Below are 21,624 nucleotides of genomic sequence, written 5' to 3' on the forward strand. Positions count from 1 at the left end.
GGCAAAAGGGAAGATGCAAAAGGATCTGGCACTGTTTTCCATCCTCCTACAGATTGTCGTCTTAGGGTGTCTGCTCTGCAGGTGTGACCGCTGCTTGGGTAGACATACCCACACTAGCTCTATCTGTGCTAGCATGGCTAAAAATACCAATGTAGATGTGGTGACGAGGATTTCCTCAACACGAGTAGGCCCGCAGGGTCCCTGGCATGCTCCTACAGCCTGCACTGTTGCATCTACAACGCTATTCGTAGCCATGCTGGTGTGGATAAAGCTAGTGGGGATATCTCTATGCCGCATTTGGCAGTGTGATTGCAGCTTGGGTAGACATACCCTTAGATTATCAGCTCAGCGGGGCAGAGACTATATCTTCATTGGTGTTTGTACAGGCCCTAGTAAAACAAGGCCCGGATCCTGACTGGGATTTCTGGGCACTACCATACTGTACGTTTTAAAAGTTCTGATACCACTAAGAATGCATTAGCTATCAAACACAATAGATGGAATGTGTCAATGACTTTATCCATTGTGCCCCTTTCCTGTACTTTCTGCCCAATTTCTCAATGTGAGACATGCTTCTCTCTGGCTGAGGATACTGCATGCTCTTGTACTCCTTTTTAGGTAGGGAAATACTCCTGCCAGAATCTCCTGACCACTTTACGTACAGATTCTTTCCATGCCTGTTCCTCCACATGATGGTTCCCCAAGCCGGCATTCAGAGAAGCACAATCATGACCCCTTCCACAAATCTTCCTTGTCACAATCACTTTCTACCCATGAGGACAGCAAGGGAGACAGACTGCGTTCATTGCTTCTGCATAAAATGGTTCTTGTCAGATCTTCACATAGACACTTCCTCCCCCCCCCCGCCCCCGCCAGAGTTTGAGCACTTCACTTTTGTGGTTCTCCTTGAGCTCCATTGGCTCAAGCAGGGGAGAGCCAAGGTCGTTCCCCAGCCCAAGGCTCCAGTGCGGCAGCTCCAGGGCTGGCACAAAGCACACTTTGTAGCACTGGTAGAACTCTGAAAGCCATGAAGTTTCCACAAGAATAATTTCTTGTTCTGGGCAAAAAGTCGGGCACCACAGAAAGGCCACTCACAACAGGATGAGTCACACTTTTGTCTGCAGTTCAGGCCCCCCCGCCTTTTTTTTTTTTTTTTTTTTTAATAAACAGAAAGGCTTTTTTTTTTTTTCCTTTCCATGGTCATCCCCAGCATCAGCAGCTAATCTGAATACACCAACATTTATGGAAGCATATTCCTTTAACAGAGATTCTCCAAAGATTGTTCTTGCCAAGCTGGCTGCACTCAATTTCCATGATGTAACAGAAGAAGGAAACTGATCAACCCCTTAGACTAGCGGTTCTCAAACTTTTGTATTGGTGACCCCTTTCACACAGCAAGCCTATGAGTGCGACCCCCCCCCCTTATAAATTAAAAACTCTTTTTTATATTTAACACTATTATAAATGCTGGAGGCAAAGCGGGGTTTGGGGTGGAGGCTGACAGCTCGTGACCCCCCAAGTAATAAACTTGTGACCTCGGAGGGGTCACAACCCCCAGTTTGAGAAACCCTGCCTTAGACTCTACAAAATAAATAAGGTTAAGCCCACTTCCCACTAAACTCAGCAGCAAATCCACACCAGCCATCCCTATGCCAAGTCCTACTGCTTGAATCTCTAACACTGTAGCCTGTTACATGGATTCTACAGGCTCATGAGAAAGTCACATTTCGGTCTTATTCCTCCCACAATGAATTCTGCTGCAGGCAATTCTATTGCTACAGTATTATGATTCATTTACTTATCTGGTTTTATCCAGCAGAGGGAGCCCTTGTCTACACCAGGGTTTGGCCCCATTAACAGTCATTGGTGACCAGCTACCAGAGCACAAACAGGCAAATCAAATAAACTGGTTAGTCTCTAAGGTGCCACAAGTCCTCCTCCTCCTCTATAAAACGTGATTTGCCCTGGTGCAGTTTAACCTTTATTTGAAGCAGAGGCAAACTGCACTGATGCAAATTGGGTCTTACAACAGCCTTGCCTGCAGGATGGGGGATTTGGTGTCATACCAGGTCTGCTACATCAGAGACTGGCCTCCAGTGGTTCAAATCCTAATGTAGACAAGGCCCAAGGCTGCAAAAGCCAGAGTCCAAAGGAGGTTCACAGTATATCATTAAAGACAGAGTAAGAAAATAAAAGCACACCTCAACACATTTGCATCAGTGTTTGGAGAATAATGGAGATTTTGCAGGGTAGGAGAAGTGAAAAGTTTGTCAGTTTTGCTCTTTATTACTGTGATGTGTTTTTTTGACATACTCCTTTGTGAACAGATGGTCTCTCCTTTATAATCAACCAACTCTTCCTAATATATTTGTTCACTGTCACGGTCCAGTGTCGTGACATTGCAGTTCACTACAATGCACCCAGCTGAAACATTCCTCAATGAATCATGCAGGAAGAAGAGGCTGATTATAAAGGAGCAAGCTTCTGTTTATACATGTATCTTGGCATTCAAATGCTACTGAGGGAAAAAAAAAAAGACATTCAGAAGTAGTACATGGCAGTGTGATGGGGCTCTGCTAAAATATTATTTTTCAATTTGTCAAAGCATGACTGGCATAAAATACACAGATATGGACAGATCTTGTCCTTACTTGATTTTGCCAGTAAATTGCCTTCTTTGCGACCAGACACACTGCTCAAAATGGTTTTAAATTTAACTTAGTCCCACATTTTCAGAAGCAACCAGTAATTTTCGGTGTTTCAGTTGAGGGACCCTGAAGGGACCTGATTTTCAGAAACTTCTCAGCACCTGCCCTCCGATAACGAGGCCTCAAGTCAGCCATCCAAAATCACTTGTCACTTTTGAAAATACAGGTCTTAATGTCATAAGGAGGGTGGCTTTCTCAGAACATAGCTTTTCCATACCGGGTCAGACCAGTGGTTCATCTAGCCCACTATCCTCTCTTTGGACACAAAACTCCCCATATTATTGTCTAATCAAACATCTGATGCTATGTGTGATGGGAAAATCCCTGACTTCCACAAGCAATCAGTTTACACTCAAGCAGGGGGTTAGGTTACCCTTACCTTATCCTGCACAGCTACATGTGTTATTAATGGTCAATATCATGCCGGGTGGGTTTTTTAATCCACTCCTAGCACTTGGATTGCTCTCCTGCAGCAGTGGCTGCTGAACACTGATTTGACTTTGTCTTGGATTGGAAATCCCAGCATTTAGGCACACTGCTGCTCCGTTTCCTTTCCTACTGGCTGCATAGCCAAGGCATTTGCCACTTCCTCCAACGCTGCTGGAATTCTGCTACTACACATGGGCCACAAGACTGTTTAAGGAGGGAGAATCAGGCTCCAGGGTGGGTTGGGGATGCAAGCCATGTTTTGGGGGCAGTAGAAGTACTAGGTCCAGTCTTCACTGTTTTTCGTTTGGCTGCACTTCTTCCAACATTTCATTTTAGTGCTAAAGGGGCCAGTGCCTTCTCTGTTCTGATGGGAAAACTGCATGGTGTTAGGTAGAGTCCTGCAAATCTGTGGATATCCGCAGACCACTTTTGCAGATAGTGGATCGGCCGCAGATACAACCACGCAGGGCTCTACTCACCAGCGGCGCCTGACCTGTAGCGTCCGGCTTGGACAGCGCCGGGCGGGGGGCGCAGTGTGCTCAGAGCCGGCGGCCAGCAGCCAGTGGTTGGGGGGCAGGTTGGAGTCAGGGCTCTCCAGCACCTGCTCGCTGCACCACTTCCTGTCCAGTAGCTCGGCCCCTCAGGCAGCACCAGTGACCCCACCAGTGCTCCCAGGCCTGGGCAACAGGACCTGCCCCCGGCCACAGGGATTGGAGTGGGTGGGGCCCTGGCGCGCTACCCTTCCGCCTCACTGTGATGCAACACACACTGCTGCTGCCATGTGCTGTCGCTCGTGAGCCCCCGGGAGCAAAACATGATGCAACGCCCCTTCCCCGCAGTTCCTCCCCCCGCCCCGCCCCTTCTCCCTGAGACCCTGTCCCTGTGCTGCCCCTTACCCCCAGTCCCCTCATGCTGCCTTTTCCCTCAAAGACCCCATCCCCCCACTAGCCCTTGTGAGACGGCTTGCTGCTGCAGGTGCGGATACAGGTAAAAGACTACCAACTAGGTTAGCAGATGGCGGGTTGATTCTGGCAGCTGCGGATCAGCTGTGGATCCACATTTTTGTATCCGCACAGGGGTCTAGCTTTAGGTACTTTACAGACTGCCCAGAGGATGACTGATAGCATAACTCATTCTGAGGTGCAAGTGTTGGAGATGGGACCAGACTCTGGAAATAACTTCAACTGGCCCTTTACCTTGGTAAGCCAGCAGGGCAGCTCTATCTGGTTTTGCTCACTGGGTCCCACAATATCTTGGGAGAAGCTACTGCAAAGAACTTGTGCAAGCTGGACACAATGTACTCCTTTGAACTCTTGGGAAGGATTTAACCATTTTTTCAAAAGTCAGCTCTTTCCCATGCTAAGTTGTTTCCCAGTCCTGACTGACCAACCTTTCCATGAGACACAGTCAGAGGCAAGTCTAACATGATGAGCTCATTTCATACCAATGAGATCCCTGGAGGATGAGCAGGTCTGTCACTCCATAGAGGTACCAACCCAACCAGGATGACTGGTGCTTTTCAGATCCAGTTCACACACTCCTACCCGTCAGAGGAGAGCACATTCCAGGGAGGAAGGAGGGGCTTGAATGATAAGTTCTCTGCTAGGTGCAGCTCTCTCAGAACCTATAGCCCTATAAAATGTTACTCTTCATGAATTCAACCTACTGAGTAGTGAGATAACAGCCCGTGTAACATACATGAGGTGAAAACCCTAAAAGCCTAGTTCAGAGAAGATTAAGTGATGGTCTAACTAGTGGGAGCCTTCTTTCACTTACATCTTTCCCCACACTCCCTTTGGTATGTATGTCACATCTATTTACCAACATGTAACTTGCATCACCTATGAATTTACCACCACCGCACGGCCACCAAGCCAATGACATGCATCTGAGGCATCAGAGTATTTGAAATACACATATATCGCACTGGCTATTTAAAAACCATTCAATGCATTGCCCTCAGTCTTACCCCATTTCACCCTAAGACAGACAGTCATAACAAACTAGGCACCTACCTGAGGAAAATCACCATTTTTTGGTGAGAAGTCAGCGAGGCCCACAGATGCATAGTTTGTCTCTGTGAAGGGTTGTCTGCTGATGGAATTCATGTAAAAATCGGAAGTGGCATTAAAATATTGCCTGTAAAGAGACAAGGAGAGCAGTGACTTTCTCTCATTCCTAGCAAGGGGCATTTCTTAGAGTTGTCTCAGATTCCACCTTCACGGGGTTAACTGGTTCTTAAAGTCGACTCATGGAAGAGATTGATTTTAACAGGGGATTTTGTGCAGGACAGATGTCTACAGGGCAAAATATAATAAACCTACCAACGATATTTTCTTGGGCTCATATGCTAGTACACTGCTCTACTGAGCTGTAGCATAATCAAGAGGCCAAGAATTCAACTCTCAGTGGCTCATATAAACTGGGTAGATTTGATAGAGATTGGGTTTTGAGGAATCCCAGTTCAATCCTAACAATGGAGTGCAAATAAAACTGCTGTAAAGGTACCAGAGAAATTAGTGTTTGGAAGGCACAATAGGACACTACGATCAAATACGCTATATATGGGGAAATATTAAATCTTACAAAGCAGAATCATAGTTCACCCCATAAGAACCAACAGTCCCCTGGGAAAACTCAACCACTAATGATCTTCCAAGGTGGCGGGTCCAAAGGCCACAACACTCCTTCCATTTGGGACTAAGGCAAGGGTGGAAAGTAGTTATACAGATAGCTACACCAATCATGGACATACTATGCTGCTAGGCTGGAGCACTAGAACTTGAAAGGAGGGGCAGGGACATGCATACTAACCCAGGAAGGGTTTTATGGGGATGAATGGCTCTGAGCTGTCACTATCTAGGGAGATCTCAGAGTGGCACCAATTAGTGAACAAAGCAAGGTCTCCTGATTATGCTCTCTTGAATGGACACTCCCAGGGTTTATATCCTGTAACTATTAGGCAGGTAAGGGTTGTGAACCGATAGGAGTCTTTCCATTCCACCAGTCAGCAGCCTTTGGCCTACATTACATGAGCTACTTTTGGTTTTGCTATTACATACTGCATGCACAAGTTAACTCTCTTCTGCAGAGGGAGGAATGTGTTCAGTAATCCTTCTGGTAATCTGGCTGTTGTAACGGATGTTCATTCAAACAGTTTCGACAATCCTCACCCAGTACATTTTCATATTAAAAACTGTTTGAACACTTCACACGGTCCAGCTGAATTGTCCTTGTGGAAAGTCAGACATTCCATGTGATGTCAAGGCCACAGAACCCACAGGCAGTGAACTTCCAAGCTACACGAAAAATCAACTGGGGAGAGGAGATTGAAATCATTGGGCAGCCTAAGTACTATCCAGCAATGAAAATGTCTTGCATAGCTAGTTGTTCATTAACACAACATGCCTTTAGCTAATCCACATGCAGGACTTGTAAATACACTGGATGGGCTGCATTTACATGCAAATAGGCACATAGTTATCTCCCATTTATGACTAAATGTACCCCTCTTTTGCCACATCATTGAAGGTAAAATCCTAGCAAAGGGCAGCACAGAAATCACTTTTCACAATAGCCTATGAACTGCTACCATTGAATTTCTTCTCTATCCTTACTGATGTTGCAACTGGTTTACCTTCTGCTAAGAAGCCCTAAAGCAGGTCCCTACCCATGTGCTCTTACAGAGAGAGAATTTAAAAATCCAGGACAGTCCAAGCTCTAATCACTCTCAATTCTGAGTGACGAGGCACCTTTCCCAGCTCCTGCATATTCACTGCACCAAATCCGTTCCAGTGTTTGTCCACCAGCTTTGATGGAGTTACACCAGGGACGAATTTGGCTCCTCATCTAGTCTTGGGACAAATCACTTCACCTCTCTGGACTGCACTTTTTCCATCTGTAAAATGTGGATGCCATCTCCTCACAGGCAATGTTGTAAAAAAGACTAACTGCAACTTGGTAAAGATCCTCACAGGAAAGCCACTACAGAATTGCTAATATGATAGGCCAAACTTTTTCAGTGCCTTTCGTATTATTGTTTTGCTTTTTATTTAGCAAGGACTTTGGCACATTCATTTGCTTTGCTGTGAAAGGTTGGAAGACGGCCACCACCACATTACCTTTCGTTACACCACCAAACCAATGCAAGTAAGAGGGGCTCCAAAGCTTGTGAACCTAGCAGCTCTGCCAAAACAAAGGGAGAAGAGATCCTCATGGCAGCAGTTGACTATGACAAAAGAAAAAACTTCCCAATGCAAGCCACTCTGACATTGCTTTCATGCTAAGGCGCATGCTACTGAGGTGAGGAATAGGGAAGATTTCTGTAAATCAAAGCCAGATTTCAATTTCCTTTCTAGTAGAAATTCGTTAAAGCAAAGCACACTATGGGCAGGTGCCAGGCAAGGTTTCCCAGATGTGACTGTCAAAGTACCTCAACTCCAATGTGCATCCTCACCCTAGCATACGCTATATACATAGAAAATTGACGTCTGCCTCATATATGCTAGGAGCTAGGCTGACAGGGCACTTTACTTGTGGCTTGATCTTGACCCAAGGTTCAACTGATGAAACATAACCTAAAATCACCGTAGTGAAGGGGGGGTTGAGAGGAAGGGTGGTCTTGTGTTAAGGTACTAGGTTGTGATTCAGGGTGTTAGTATTTGGATAACAGCTGCACCTGAAGGTCCCAACCAAGATCAAGGCCCCACTGTGTTAGGTGCTATACACACAGAGAGAGAGCGCCAGTTCCTGCCCTAAAGAGCTAACAATATAAGTAGACAAGACAGTCAAAGGGTGGGAGGGAAAATAGAAGCAGAGAGGGTAAGTGACTTGCATATGGGCATACGGTTGGTCAGTGGCAGACCAAGGATTAGAATTCAGGTCTCCTGACTTCCAACCCAGTGCCCTATCCACTAGATCACATTGCTTCCCGAGCTCTGGGTTCAGTTCCTGGTTCTGCCATACATCTGTGTGACTTGGAGAGTCCCTTAAGGTAAGCTCTCTGTAAGGGTAATAGGGCAGAGGGGAAAGAATCATGGGACATATACAATCTCCTCTTTCCCCCTTGCTCCCCACAGAAACCACCTTGCCCAGCAGGAGTCAGTCTGACTAACCTGATCCGTTCCACCTGAGCAAGACACCCTGCAAAGAAACACAGAAGCCAGCACACAGCCATGGAACCTTTAGGGCCAGTGACAGTTGGGGCCAATCGAGTGACAGTTGGGTTCAAGTCATCTATCAGTGAGACCCTGACACACATGTACAGCCCCTTCACTCCACTGACTCATTTCAAGCAATGCAGTTGGACCATGCATATTAGCTTCAGTGCTTGCATTTAAAATGACATGTGCTACTGGTCTGGCCCTGACTAATTTGTATAATCATAACAATTAGATACAACCGTTTATACGGTGACTGAATTAAAACCTAATTTATTCAAATGTGGCTCACACTGAGATTTCAGTGCATTTGAACTATATGGAAAGTTTGAAGAGTGTTATTCCATAATAATTTCTTTGGGCTGAAGAAAATGAGCACCAGGTGCTGAATTTTAAGATTAATGACAACCGGGCCTACAACTACTAACCCATTTACTTGAAAATTCTCTGAAATTCTTTCTGAACTCAGAGTCCATGCTGTAAGATTGGAGACGATACACTGTATTCTTCAAAGGTTCCATCCCTGCCTTAGGTACAGAACAGCACTCCTCTTGAACTGTGGAGTTGCAACCAACACCAGCATAATTACTATACTCCATCTCCCAAACACATAACAGATCAAGCCAGAAGCTACCATACCTACTGGCTGATTACAATATGTATAGCCACCTTCTATTTTGGGGACAACTAATCACCTCCACTGAAACTGGACAGACAGAAGAGAAGGAAGGTTAGCGTCTCACACCTAAAACAAACAGCTTAATCCAAACAAGCAGGGAAAGCGATACATACACACTGACCTGTGTGTTCTCCTTTCAATGGGTACAAGTTATGGAAATAAGATTCTACTCCTCCCCCTACACAGAGCTACTCGGACAATGCCCAAAGATTTGGCTACAAGAAACCTATCTTATGAACCTAGGATGTATTTAAAAGTGGAACATTTCCTCCAAGGAAGAATGGAGGAAACTAGCCATTTGAGACATTCAAAATAAGATTACCACCGACCAAGTAAACCCCATCTCTGGAACTTCCCAGGGTATCCCTGCCCCATCTTGTGTGTATCTTTTACTACTGCCAGGCAGGGACAGTCTATTTTTTCTTTCCTGGGTACAGCTGAGCACATTGTTTTTGATAAACAGACCAAGCACTACATATTACTATGGAGAACAAGCTTGCCCTTGCTGAAGAAATAAGATGGCCTGGTGCCTTTCTTTCATCTCTCAGATCTACAATACTACGAGCTGGAAATCGAGAACCTCTCTATGAATCTTTTGATTTTATCAAGCTCAGAGTGGCTGATGTGCTCTTGCTACAATCCCTTGATTTGAATGAGTAGGGAATAGGGCATTTGTAGCAGAGAGCTTTCAATTCTGGAATTTGCTTCTCCTCTCGGTTTGACAGAGCCCAAGCCTATTGACTTTGAGAGCACAGTACAAAGACCATTTGTCAACTCAGACATTTGCATCGGGGGTGGTTGGGGTTACATTAATATGCACAGCTTAATTAATTTATTACATTGACATTGGTTAGTTAATTTTGTATTGGTTTAAGAACAGTGTAAATGTGCCCAGAGACAGGTCTGATGGATACATTTTAAAGAGAGATTTATCCCAGCTAAACTGAGCGATGACTGGGAAAAATCTACGTTCTAAGGACAGATACAAATAAGCTACTGGACACAATCAAGGAAGACTTAGACTGTGGACTCAGATGAGGCTTAACCTATATCTAGATGCAGACATCTGGGAAGGAGATGGGTCTCCATACACACCAAGTACTTTATAGAAGAGCAAGAAACGAGATGGCTTTCTCACTGCCCACCAACCCTAAACACTGGGGGCAGTTGTACAGTTTGGACACATTGAACTAAGATGCACTTTAACTTACCCAGGTCATTTGATGTAAGTGCAGCTCATAGTGAAATGGCCCTGTCCTAGTTGTATATCTCCAACAAGAGAATTTGTTGTTTAAACTTCTGATCGGTTCCTCCGTCTTTCTGAAACTTAGGTTCTTGTTAGCAGAGCCTGCATGCTAGAACAGAGTCTACAGGTATCTGTCTCGTAAATGATTCAGTGCCCAATGCTGCAATTCCTTCCACCAGCAGGTTCTCAGTCACCTGGCAGCTTAAGCAGGCTGCAGCACCACTTACTGGGATATTATTCTTTATACCAGCTGCCTATAAAAAGTGATGGACCAGATGTCCTCTTGGTATTTGAAGCTTTACTGGGGCATGCTCTGGCTATATTTGAGACCTTATTCTTTGCATCTCATCGGACTTTTGTGCTTTGCCATTACAGCCTCCTTTTAGGGAGTCTGTCATCAGCAAGTGATTAGGCCTTTGCTGGTACAGGGCCTAGGCCATGGAAACCGCGCCTGCCTTGGCATTCATCTCAGAGCTTGTCTACACTACAGGTTTTGTCAGTATAACTTATGTCGCTCATGGGTGTGAATAAGCCACCCCCCTGCGCGACATAAATTACACCGACCTAAGCGCCAGTGTGGACGGTGTCATGTCGGCAGGAGAACTTCTCCCGCCAGCAGAGAGAGTCTTCACCAGATGCGCGACAGCTTCCAGTATAGACAAGCGCTCAGCCCTTTTCCTCTTCACTGTTAGATTACAATTAATGCTTCTTCTGAGCTTGTTTTATAATGTATTATTATAACCACTGTTATCCCACATTCAGATTGGTGTGGGGGAGTCACGGAGGAAAGCATTGTTCCAAAATTTGAGAAATGCTGTCTGCTAAACATACGGGGCCTGATTCTCCAATCATTCACAGAAGTGTAACTCAGCTGACAACAGTGGAGTTATACACATGTAACACCACTGACATCAACAGGGTTACTCCAGATTTACACTGATGAGAGGAAAGTATCAAGCCTATTATTGGAATGGGAGCTCAGCTATTAGAGGGATCACTGCCTTAGAAATACCGTACATATAAACATTTTCCCTATGTAGGATCCTCTTGATTTGCCTTGTTCAGCATTTTACAAGACTAATTTTTATCATATTGTAATTTTCTGTGGGCTAAGAAAGTTCTGAATAAAGGTGCAAACTTTGCTACCTCTTGTTAAACCAAATTCTTTGTACTATAAAAGTTAAGTACTTATTAGAAACTGGAAGAACCTGCTTCAAACAAAGCTGTTGCTATGAAAACAAGCCATATCTAAATACAGCCACTGGCAAATGAGACTCCTCGCACATGGAGTCTGTGGCAACAGAGAGGGGTCCACCATACTGGTTTTCTTTTTTATCAATTTTTGTATTTTTCACTGTTTAACAAGGGGCTTTTCAACTACAATGCCATATAAATTAAAATGCAAAATACATTAATGCAATACTGAAGTTGCAGAGTTATTTTTGCAAAAAAAAAAAAAAGAAGGAAATTAGAAAGGTGAAAGGGACACCAGCTACTTAATAATCTCACTGACTGATGTACCTACTGCCATTACAGTTCACCTCCCTAAGAATATCATCACTGACAGATTAGAGGAGAGGTTTTATTGTCCTTCCTCCTTTGTTTCAGTTGGTTTACTTTGCTCATTTGACAGCACTTTTGTGCCTAGTGAGTTCGTTGCTATACTGATGCCACCATGACCTCTCACAGGACCTGCACCAGGGAGTTACCAGTGACAGCAACAGAGCTGAAAATGAAGTTAGACAGGCAGCAAACAGGTGTGTGCACAGAAAGAAAGACAGACAGGTGGGAGGAGCGATTGGCCTGAGCTTGCTTGCTGATATTGCTCTCAGATCCATCCAAAAGTCCCTTCTACTAACAGGAAAGCAGAGAGAAATCAAACTTTTTTTTTTTTTTTTAATTGCTACCATACTATTTAAAGGGTGATCTAAATGAGCCACTATCATATTGCCAGTGTCCTTTTAAGATTCCAGTAGTAACATCAGCTTGGCCAGACTGTACATCCTGTATGTTTGGGACTATACATTGAACAGTAATACATTAATCTATATATTTAATAAGAAAAACATGGCACATGTTCAATTTGGCCAAGTTAGTGCTACTGCCAGTACCTTGGCTTGTATTTCCTCGACTTTGCCATTTTAACTCTTTGAATGCAATGTTTCATTAACTTTTTTTTTTAACATTGTAGATTGTTTTTAAAGAAAAGTGTAAGGACACAACAGTTGCAATTAAATAAGTAAGTGAGCAGTGTGTAAGATGGAAATCTCAAAGTTTCTGTTGCGCATGCCCATCACACACAGCACCAAAACAGGCGAACTTTAAAAATTTAGTAAATGCTCAGTGAGTTCATCTACATTTGGGGAAAAGAACTGCCTGAAAATTGCGTAATCACAAAAGTGTGGTCATTTTCTTCCTCTCCAGCAAAAAACATATTTCCCATATACATGCACCTTGCTAACCTGCTACAGAGTTTGCTCCAGATTTTCCCTTTTTTTTTTTTTTAAGTGTCTCCTTTGTGTGGAATAAAATAATGGAAAATTTCATCTGAAAGGTGAATTTTTTGGTATCTTATGAGAATACTAAGATAGGAAGCTAAAACTGAAACCATTCTACACCCTTAACTTTAACATCCTCTTCCAAATAAACGCTATTATAGGCTCCCAATCCTGATAAGACTCAGGTACGTGTATTACTTTACATGTGATAAGAATCCTATTACATCACTGGGACTACTCTTGCATGTAAAGTTATGCATGTGCTTAAGTCTTGGCAGGATCAGGGCCATAACAATAACATCGCCAGCACGGTGGATGTGAATAGTGAGTACTAGCACTGAACAGGGAGAAAGTGAAGGATAAAAAGACAGCAAATGATCAAACAGAAGGGAAAAAAAATAGATAAATCGCATCTCAGTCTGTGGTTCAATACAGCAAAACAGAAATTCTGTTATAGCTCCCTTGAGGATACAGAAAATGTAATTTACAGGAATCATCTTAAAAAAAAAGCACACCCTCTTCCAATTACGCAGACAGCCTGGCTAAGAGCAAAGAGGCTGAACTTATCCCACCGCTCCTGCCCAAATTCCTGCTTTGAGGAGTAACTAACAAGGCTGAATAACTTCCACCACATGCACAACAGATTTTTGGTAACCATTTAGCAAAATCTGCTTTATAATTCAGTTCACCTCATGGTTGCTGGCTAATTTGTTTCCCACACTGAGGTGGGATGGGGATGGCAGACAAAAGCAGAAAGAAAAACAAGGGAGATAACACTAGTGTTATCCGAACAGAGTAGCTGGATTCTCGTGGCTGGCGACTAGGTTGGGAGTCACAGGGTATGTGATTTAAAACCCCCGGCCATGAGTCTCAGCGCCCAGGTCAACAGGCTTGGGCTCATGGGGCTCACTTTATGATGCTAAAAACAGCTGTGTAGACATTCAGGCTCGGGCTGGAGCCTGACCTCTGAAACCTGGGGGTTCAGGGCGTGGGGGAGGTTTCAAAGCCTGAGCTCCAGCCTGAGCCACAATGTTTACACTGCTGTTTTTAGCACCATAGTGCAAGCCCAAGTCTGTAGACTGGAGTTCTGAAACTCACTGAAGCAAGTTTTAAAATAAAGTGTAAATAAACCCACAGCCTAACACCAGAAAGGGAAGGCTCATTAGAAAGGATCTTTCTGTTTGCCTATCGAGACATTCAAATCCTTCAGATGGGGGGCTGGGTTAAGTCCTCACACCCCTGAACTACGCCCAAGGGTCTATCCCAAAAGTTAACAACTTTACTCAACTTTGGGAGCCTGACTGCACTTTTCTTCCATTAGCCCCTCTCCGCCGCCCAAAACAACCCTCCCAAGGGAAACAAGGGACAGATGCAGCTCACCCTAGTCCCCATCTATGCCACTCCTTCCTTTCACTAGATGTGACAGAAAGCAACATGATGTCCCTGCACACCTTTTCCCAATACTCAGTGGTCAGAGTCTCTCAGTCTAAGCTCTGATCCTTTTTGTGGTGGCATAATGCACTGCTGCTAACACTTCTCCCTGCTACTAGACCCCCAAACTGAGAAAATCCCAAAGGTGCATCATAGCCGGTATCCTTCTTACCCGGGTGGATAAATGTGCATAGTTTTGTGACCAAGAGGGGAGTGGTATTCACAGGGGCTCAGACTGACTCTAGAGTAGACAGAGAACATTCAACACATCTTTATTCAAAGCACTTATCTTCAAGGTACTGAACAGGAGGTTTTCCAGTGAATCTATAAGGAAAAATATAAGGCAGAATTCTCCCATAGGAAGGGCAATTGTTTGTATGCAAAGTTTACTGAAAACATTACAGCTGTGCCTTTCACAGGCTGAAGCTATGCAGGGTGTATGCAGGTGGTGGGGATTTACTCGGGAGGAAGTTACAACTTCTCACATCAGCTCATACTTCTCACCACTGCACACCTTGCAGGATTAGTAATGAGGTTACTAGCAAAGCTTGTGATCTTGATATGCTCTGGTTTTCACAGTTAGTTATATGGCATGTGCATTTTGAATATAAATGTGCTAGCAACTTAAAATGAAAGCTTAACTCAGCAGGGTTGATACTACTAAGAATTATTAGCTTCCTACCATAGCTTTTAATATTGCTTCATCCACAAATGTGTCACTCTACCTTCCTCCGAGCAGAAATAACTTCCTTCTTCCCTGCACTGGCCATATAAAGCTACTTGCCTCTATGATATATTAGTATAGCCAGATTGTATTAATGGTGTATTTTATGAACTCCATTAGTGTAACAAATCTAGACTCTAACAAGGCCTTTACTCCCCTAAATCAGTTTAAAAGCTTACGCGAAGTCAAAGTTTCCCATGTCTTCACAAAGGCTGTTTCTTTTCTTTTCCAAGATGTAGCAGTTTGTGAAATGCCACAAACACTCTGCGATGCCATTATTTCCCCATAAGTTAATGAAACAAAAAGTAAACGAAGAAAGCACTGAACAAACAGTTGAATCATCGGGTGTGCACATATGTAGGGGAATTATATAAACAGCACTTACTGGTTTTCACTTGGAAAAGATGGAGTTGAGAAAGGGACAGATGAATAGAAGGGATTCCACCAATCAGGAGCTAGCATCGAGTTCTGAAAGCACAACAATACCAAGAAAAATTCCAGCATCAGAAAACTGCAACTCTGCTAAATCACACTGGTAGCTCAGAATTCAAGCCTTGTCCTGTGACCCCTCCTCTCCCTGCATGCAACAAACAGTGATGGCTTTTAATAGTTCACAAGTGGTTAGTCTAATGCCACACACCACGTCTGACTTGCAAACCTGCTGCGTTCTTACTTATTCCAGGAAGAGCTTTGGGGTCATTATCCTCATAGGTTATTCTCCCCGCCTACCCAGTTAATCACAAACTTAGTAGAAATTGGACTCTGCCTTGGCTAACCTGGAGTGAGTCGGGGAAGGTTTATACCTAGACAGCTACATTTACTGCTCCCCAGCTGCTTTCAGTACCAATGGCAAGTTCTATTTCAGCGTGAGGCTCCAACATAAGCACGACGCTAACAGGATATTGTGTCATCTTTCAACTACTGACATTAATCTCCTTTGTCAATTGTTCACTGACCAAAGTGGCATTGACTTGTACAAGAAAACAAGGTAGTTGTTTTTTTAATTATTATTTCTATGTCCATATAAGGGCAAAACCCAGACCCAGAGCTGTAACTGTTTAGCTACAGAATTTACACCTGATCTGGAGAGAGAGGAAGTCAATGCAGGGACTCCAGGCTGCGTGAGAGAGAGAGAGAAAAAGAGGTGATTGGAGTGGCAGGCAAGGAACGTGATTTTAGTTGCAGCATGTTGAATGGGCTGCAATTGGGAGAAATGAGTGAAAAAAATATGATCGTTTCTAGAGGTTTTCAAAGGCCAATAATTTCAAAAGTGACTAGTAATTCGAAGTGTCTCATTTTGGGGGCCTGACTTAAGTCATCTATAGAGTGTCTGATTTTGTGAGGGCAGGTGCTCTCTGAAAACATTAAGAGTTCACATCGGTTTAAAGCTGACCTCAAAATTGTTTACGCCCAACTTCCCCAGCTATGCAGCAGGTGCTGAATGCCTCCATGTAGCCCGACTAAGATGGGTACAAACTTCAGGAAAGCAGCAGCCATTAGTTATAATCAGAGACAAGAGAGTACTGGTGCCCAAGGGACACTCTGTTTAGATTCTAAAGCTATCTAGGGCAGGGACTTTTTTTTTAAAAATCATGGGTTTGTACAGCAGGTCACAATAGGGACCAGTAGCGGGGCCCCACTCCTGAGGTAAGAGGAGCGAGAACAGCTGAGGGAAGCTGACTGAGTAGCTGACCACAGGTGTGGCCAGCTCAATCAGGGCTCAGCTGGCCCCGATAAGAGAGCTGCGAGGGAGGAGCTGGTTCAGTGTCTCACTCCAGCCTTGGAGTGGGAAGGACCTAGCTGCCTGGAAGCACAGGGTACTTGAAGCAGAGCAGTGCTGGGGAAGGGCAAGAGGAGCTGGGGAGCTCCAGCCTGGCAACTCCCCAGGCTGAGGCCTTGTTAAAGGCTTAAGCAGGTACTGGGGCTGCAGAGGTGCAGCCTGGGGATAGGCAAAGGCAGCAGGTCCAACTCCCTTGCCAGTGATGAGTGGCCATTACAGTCTGCCCTACAGAAAGGGGGCTAGATGATGACTGGCAGTAGCCACTGAGGCAAGGTGGGTATAGCGGGAGGGGGTTCCCTTGGAAGGGGAGATCCAGAGTGTGGGGGTACTGCTGGGGTCAGAACCCCAAGGTAAAGGGCACTGGGATCGGGAGGGACACCGGTCAACAGGAGGTGCTCGGAGGGCTGGAAAAGAGCTAATTCCCAGACTAACCAGCAGGAGGTGCCGCACCAGTGAGTCTGCAACCTGGTACAGGACCCAATCCTGCTTGGAGACTGTAAATCCTGATAAAATACTATTCAGTCGTGTAACAGTGTCAGAAAAGACACAGCTACAAGTGACACTTCCAAGGTCCAGCACTTTGATAGCCAGCAGGGGTAGAAACAAATGAAAAGCGGGTAATCCAGCTTCGATTCTTCATCTCTTGCCCTAGCAGGTTGCAATATAATGGACTTTAAAATTACGTCGTTTCAGTCACAATCTTGCTTTTCCTCCCAACTTCAAAGTCAACATGGATTGTGGCAGCTGCTGCCTCAAATGTCTAGCACTAAAAATAAATACCTTGTACCACTGGACAACAGCCTGGAAAGCCAATTTACCAAACAGAAACTGTAAACATTTACTTTGTTTCCCAAGATTTCAACATTGCTATGACCCCCCCTCTGGCAAAAGCTCCCAAATCCAATCATTTCCATGCTAACCTGACAGGACCCTCACCTCCATGGCAGGTACGCTGAGCTGGGTCTGGAGGTTCGGCATACTGTATAATGTACTGCCTGACTGCTGGTGTTCATGCTGTGGAAAGTTCTTCCCTCCGTCCATGGCAGGATGTGCTGAGGGCATCAGGCTGTCTCCTGCAGCATGAAGTTGTCAGGGCTGGTGGACTATTCTAAGGAGTGGTGGAAGGTTCTTTATCTGTGCTCTTCACCCTGCAGCATGGCCTAGGAGAGAAAAGAAATACCTATTGTCAGTTTGTAAAGTGGGAGGAAATGCAGCTAGCCCCATCTAATTAGGAGACCAGCACGTGGAGGTCAGGCTGCATAGAGTCCCCTACTCCACCATAAAGTCTAAGGCCTTGTCTTCACCAAGTGCAGAGCCGTCCCTAGGGTATGGCAAATCAGGGCAACTGCCCCAGGCCCTGCACTTTGGGGGGCCCCGTGCTTCCTGAGAAGGTGGGCAGGGAGGTGAGACAGAAGTCAGTGGGGGATGGGGGGGAAGAAGGAGCCCCCCTACTAACCTCCCTCTTCCCCCAGAGCCGCCTCCTGCCCACCAGCGGGCCCCGCCGACCAGCATCTACCACCGATCAGCTGTTTTGGGGCATCTGGACTCCGCGCTGGGTGGGGAGGAGCAAGGGTGCAGTGTGCTCGGGGGAGGGGGTGGAGTGGGGAAGAGGCAGGGTGGAGCCTTGGGGGAAGGGGTGGAATGGGGGACGGGGCCTGGGCGGAGCCGGGGGGAACCACCCTCCAGCAGATAGAAACTCAGTGCCTATGTCCCAGGTCCCACACCCCCTTAGGACAGCCCTGACTACGTCTATTTTTAACCTGAGGTCGCTAACATGGTAACTAACATGAGGCAAAATCCCAGTAAAGACAAAGCAGTTTGTAGCTTTCACAAGTGTTAACAGATTGAGTTACTATGAGGGAGCCTAAGATTCACCTAGACCTGGGAACTCATCTTAAAGTACTAACTGCCTTGTCTTCACCAAGATCGTAGTTGGTTACCACATTTTAGCTAACACAAGTTAAGAACACACCTTTTTTCCAAATGAAGATGCACCCTACAGGGCTCGCAATTTTCACTCAGAACAGCAGCAAAGCATTTGGAAAGTACTGTTACACCCCAAAGTCTATTTCACACACAGGAGGGTTTTAAAAAACTGAGATTCTGAACAGCTGAGAATCTAATCCAATTGTGAAATTTCTCTGATTTCGCAATACTTGCTCATCTTTGTATGGCACAAGAGGCAAGCGCTTGCTCTCCACTGATGGGCAATGTGGCAAACTCACATTCTTGGAAAGCAGCTAAAATACAAGGCAGGGCCCTGGGTAAAGTCCACAAAGTCAATTTGGGACAGACCCGAACGATCAGTAATTAGAATACATATTAAAACCTGTGCATACCAGGCTCAATCCTTTCACAGTTGCAGGATACATGAGGTTAGTGGGTTACAAATTGGTGTAATGAATTATAAATCCTGTGCCCTTACTGAATCCATGATTTTTAGTGTCTAGCAAAGTTATGAATTTAAGTTCCCAGGCTACAACTAAAGGCACACGATATACAAGGAACTTCATAAAGACACTGCAAGGCCTTAAAAGTAAGGAGCCCTCTTTTCCTCCAAAGTCCAACCTAATTAAAAAAACAGCTAATTTGGGTCCCAAGAGGATAAGGAAGAAGGCTGTTCTGAGGCTTGTAAGGGCCTCTAGGTTTACTATGGCCTAGTCTACATTAGGATTTTACATCAGTACAGCTACTTCTCTCAGGAGTGTGAAAAATCCACATGGCAATACTGACAGAACCCCCTGGGATAGACAAGTGCTAGGAGGATGGAAGAATTTCACCACCTGTCGGGGAGGTGGATTACCTACACTGATAGGAGTATTCCTCCATTCAGCGTAGCTAGGGTCTACCCTTTGAGCAGGGGGTTGGACTAGATGACCTCCTGAGGTCCCTTCCAACCCTGAGATTCTATGAAGAGATGCAGCGGCGCCGCTGTAGGGTTGTCAGCGTAGACATACCCTGAGCTAGACCATTTCCTAGCTAGCGTAGGCTTGGTATCAATCAACGACCTTGTCTACGTTTGGCATTTCTCTTGTATTCATGGATGCGTTGCCTGCCACCAGTGTAGAGTGGCCACTGGCATTTTAATAATCATGTTCTCTAGTCCTACACTTGTTTCCCTTGACATGCTCCATCAGGTGAAAGAAACAAACAAGGAGAAAGAGCCAAAAAAGGGGTAAAAAAGGGGTTAAAAAGTAGACTATAAACATGTTTTATTGGATAACCTCATTTCCCATCCCTAAGTGTAGCTTCCCCTCTATTTCTCTTACTATGCCTATTACTGGAAGAGTCTGTTAATAAACCCACTCTGCTCCTCTCTTTTCACTACTCTGATAGTCACTCATCTTCAGTGACCTTCATTTAAATACATCTACTCTTTTGGGCCAAGTCAAATGACCTTTCACCACCTATCCAGCCGGGGCCTAGAGTACTCTCCCTGAAGTTAGCAGAAAAACTGATTTCCATGGCAACCGGACTATACCCCTCTTCTAGTAATTACCACAGTTGTAATTGACTGGCCAACCTGAGTCACACCAATGATTGTGTAAATCTGTTACCCTCATTTCCAGTATCTCAACCCAGTTCAATTTATCTCACTTTCTTTCTCGCTCAAATATTCACCTACTAAAAGCTATATGTGGTATTTTATTGTCACATATTATCTTGCTTCGGAAGAAGTGACAAGTGGAGATTTCCTTTCTGAGTATCCTACTGATGAGTAACAGCTATGCAGCACAGAGGCCAGAACCCCAAAATCACCAGAAAAAAGGCAAAGTACATACCTGAGATTTCTCCCCCCCTCCTAAATCAGTCCTATACAATGTCTGATGCAGAAAATATTGACCATGGGACTCAATTTCTTCTTAAACAGATTTACTCACTAAAGCTGCATCATCCCATTTGTCACCAGTTAAGGACTACTAATGTGCCCATACCATGACCTCCAATTCAGTGACAGAAATTAATCTTGAACAGCTGGACAGAATCCAAATGATTTTCAGTACCTGTAAAGTAACTGGAAAGGACACTATCCACTACCTTTTTTGCTAGACTGTCCAGTTGCTCTTGCAGGCTTAAAGGGGCACACTCAGGTCTAATTTGGCTTAATTCAGATACCAATAACATTATGGTTAAAGCAGACATTTAGAAAAACCTAGGAGCAAGAGAGATTTCCACAATTTCTTTTTGATTTCAATATGACTTTTTTGCCCTTTCGTTTCCTCCCTCCTTTCCACGCCAACACCCAAAAACCACAACACATTATCCTGCAGCATTTGCTGCCTGAACATTGCAGCAGTGGGCTGGTGCACGAGAACTTGAGAAGTGAAACTAACTAGTGCATTTTCACTGTCCAAGCGGAGTAAAGCAGAAAAACTAAACAGTACAGAAAGTAAGAGAGTTCTTAAATGTTCAGTTTTGATCCTTTAAAGGTGTCATTTGTAACATGAGAAATTTTTTAAAATCCTTTCTGACTCAACTGCATCCCTTTAAAAATAAGTGACAAATTTCAGCTGGCAAATTTATTCCTGCATTTGTAACAGACAGTGAAGTGAACATGACTTCGTGTAGCATCCGTGGCAGGACACCTCTTGGAACAGGGCTCGTCAGTCAGCTGGGAGAGCAAAGTGTATTTTGAAACCTAGAGAAACTCAAGGGCTCACACTTGTATAATGTTAGTTCGAAGTTAAAAGTCAATAATCCATGCATTTAGGATATGAATGGCTCCACCATGATTTTATAGCAAACCTGTACCCCAAAATAGTTGTAATGACAATCTCATATTTGACTACAAGGACAGTTCTTTTCTCAACCCTATTTGTTAAAAAAGCCGAGACTGAAGAGTACTGGATGGCTAAAGGGCTTGATAATAGATTAGAAAAATGCATTTCCAGGTTATTCATTTAAATCCAGCCTAGACCAATAGTGATGAGAAGCTACCGTGCCCAGCTGAAATACAATAGACAGGAGTC

At 44.6% G+C, this 21,624-nt stretch overlaps 1 protein-coding gene across 1 annotated transcript in view; it reads right to left on the reverse strand.

Annotated features, from left to right (window-relative positions):
* Positions 1 to 21,624, reverse strand: part of SBNO2 (strawberry notch homolog 2) — a 107,180-nt gene that overhangs the window by 66,899 nt on the left and 18,657 nt on the right. Inside the window, exons 2-4 of the mRNA XM_074939333.1 lie at positions 17,591 to 17,814; positions 15,260 to 15,342; positions 5,153 to 5,276 (exon numbers count right to left, since the gene is read on the reverse strand). Of these exons, the coding sequence (XP_074795434.1) occupies positions 5,153 to 5,276; positions 15,260 to 15,342; positions 17,591 to 17,716 (333 nt within the window). The 5' untranslated portion in view covers positions 17,717 to 17,814. The remainder of the gene's footprint in view (positions 1 to 5,152; positions 5,277 to 15,259; positions 15,343 to 17,590; positions 17,815 to 21,624) is intronic.

This window comes from Natator depressus, chromosome 25 (genome assembly GCF_965152275.1).
Source record: "Natator depressus isolate rNatDep1 chromosome 25, rNatDep2.hap1, whole genome shotgun sequence".
Classification (NCBI taxonomy): Eukaryota; Metazoa; Chordata; order Testudines; family Cheloniidae; genus Natator; species Natator depressus.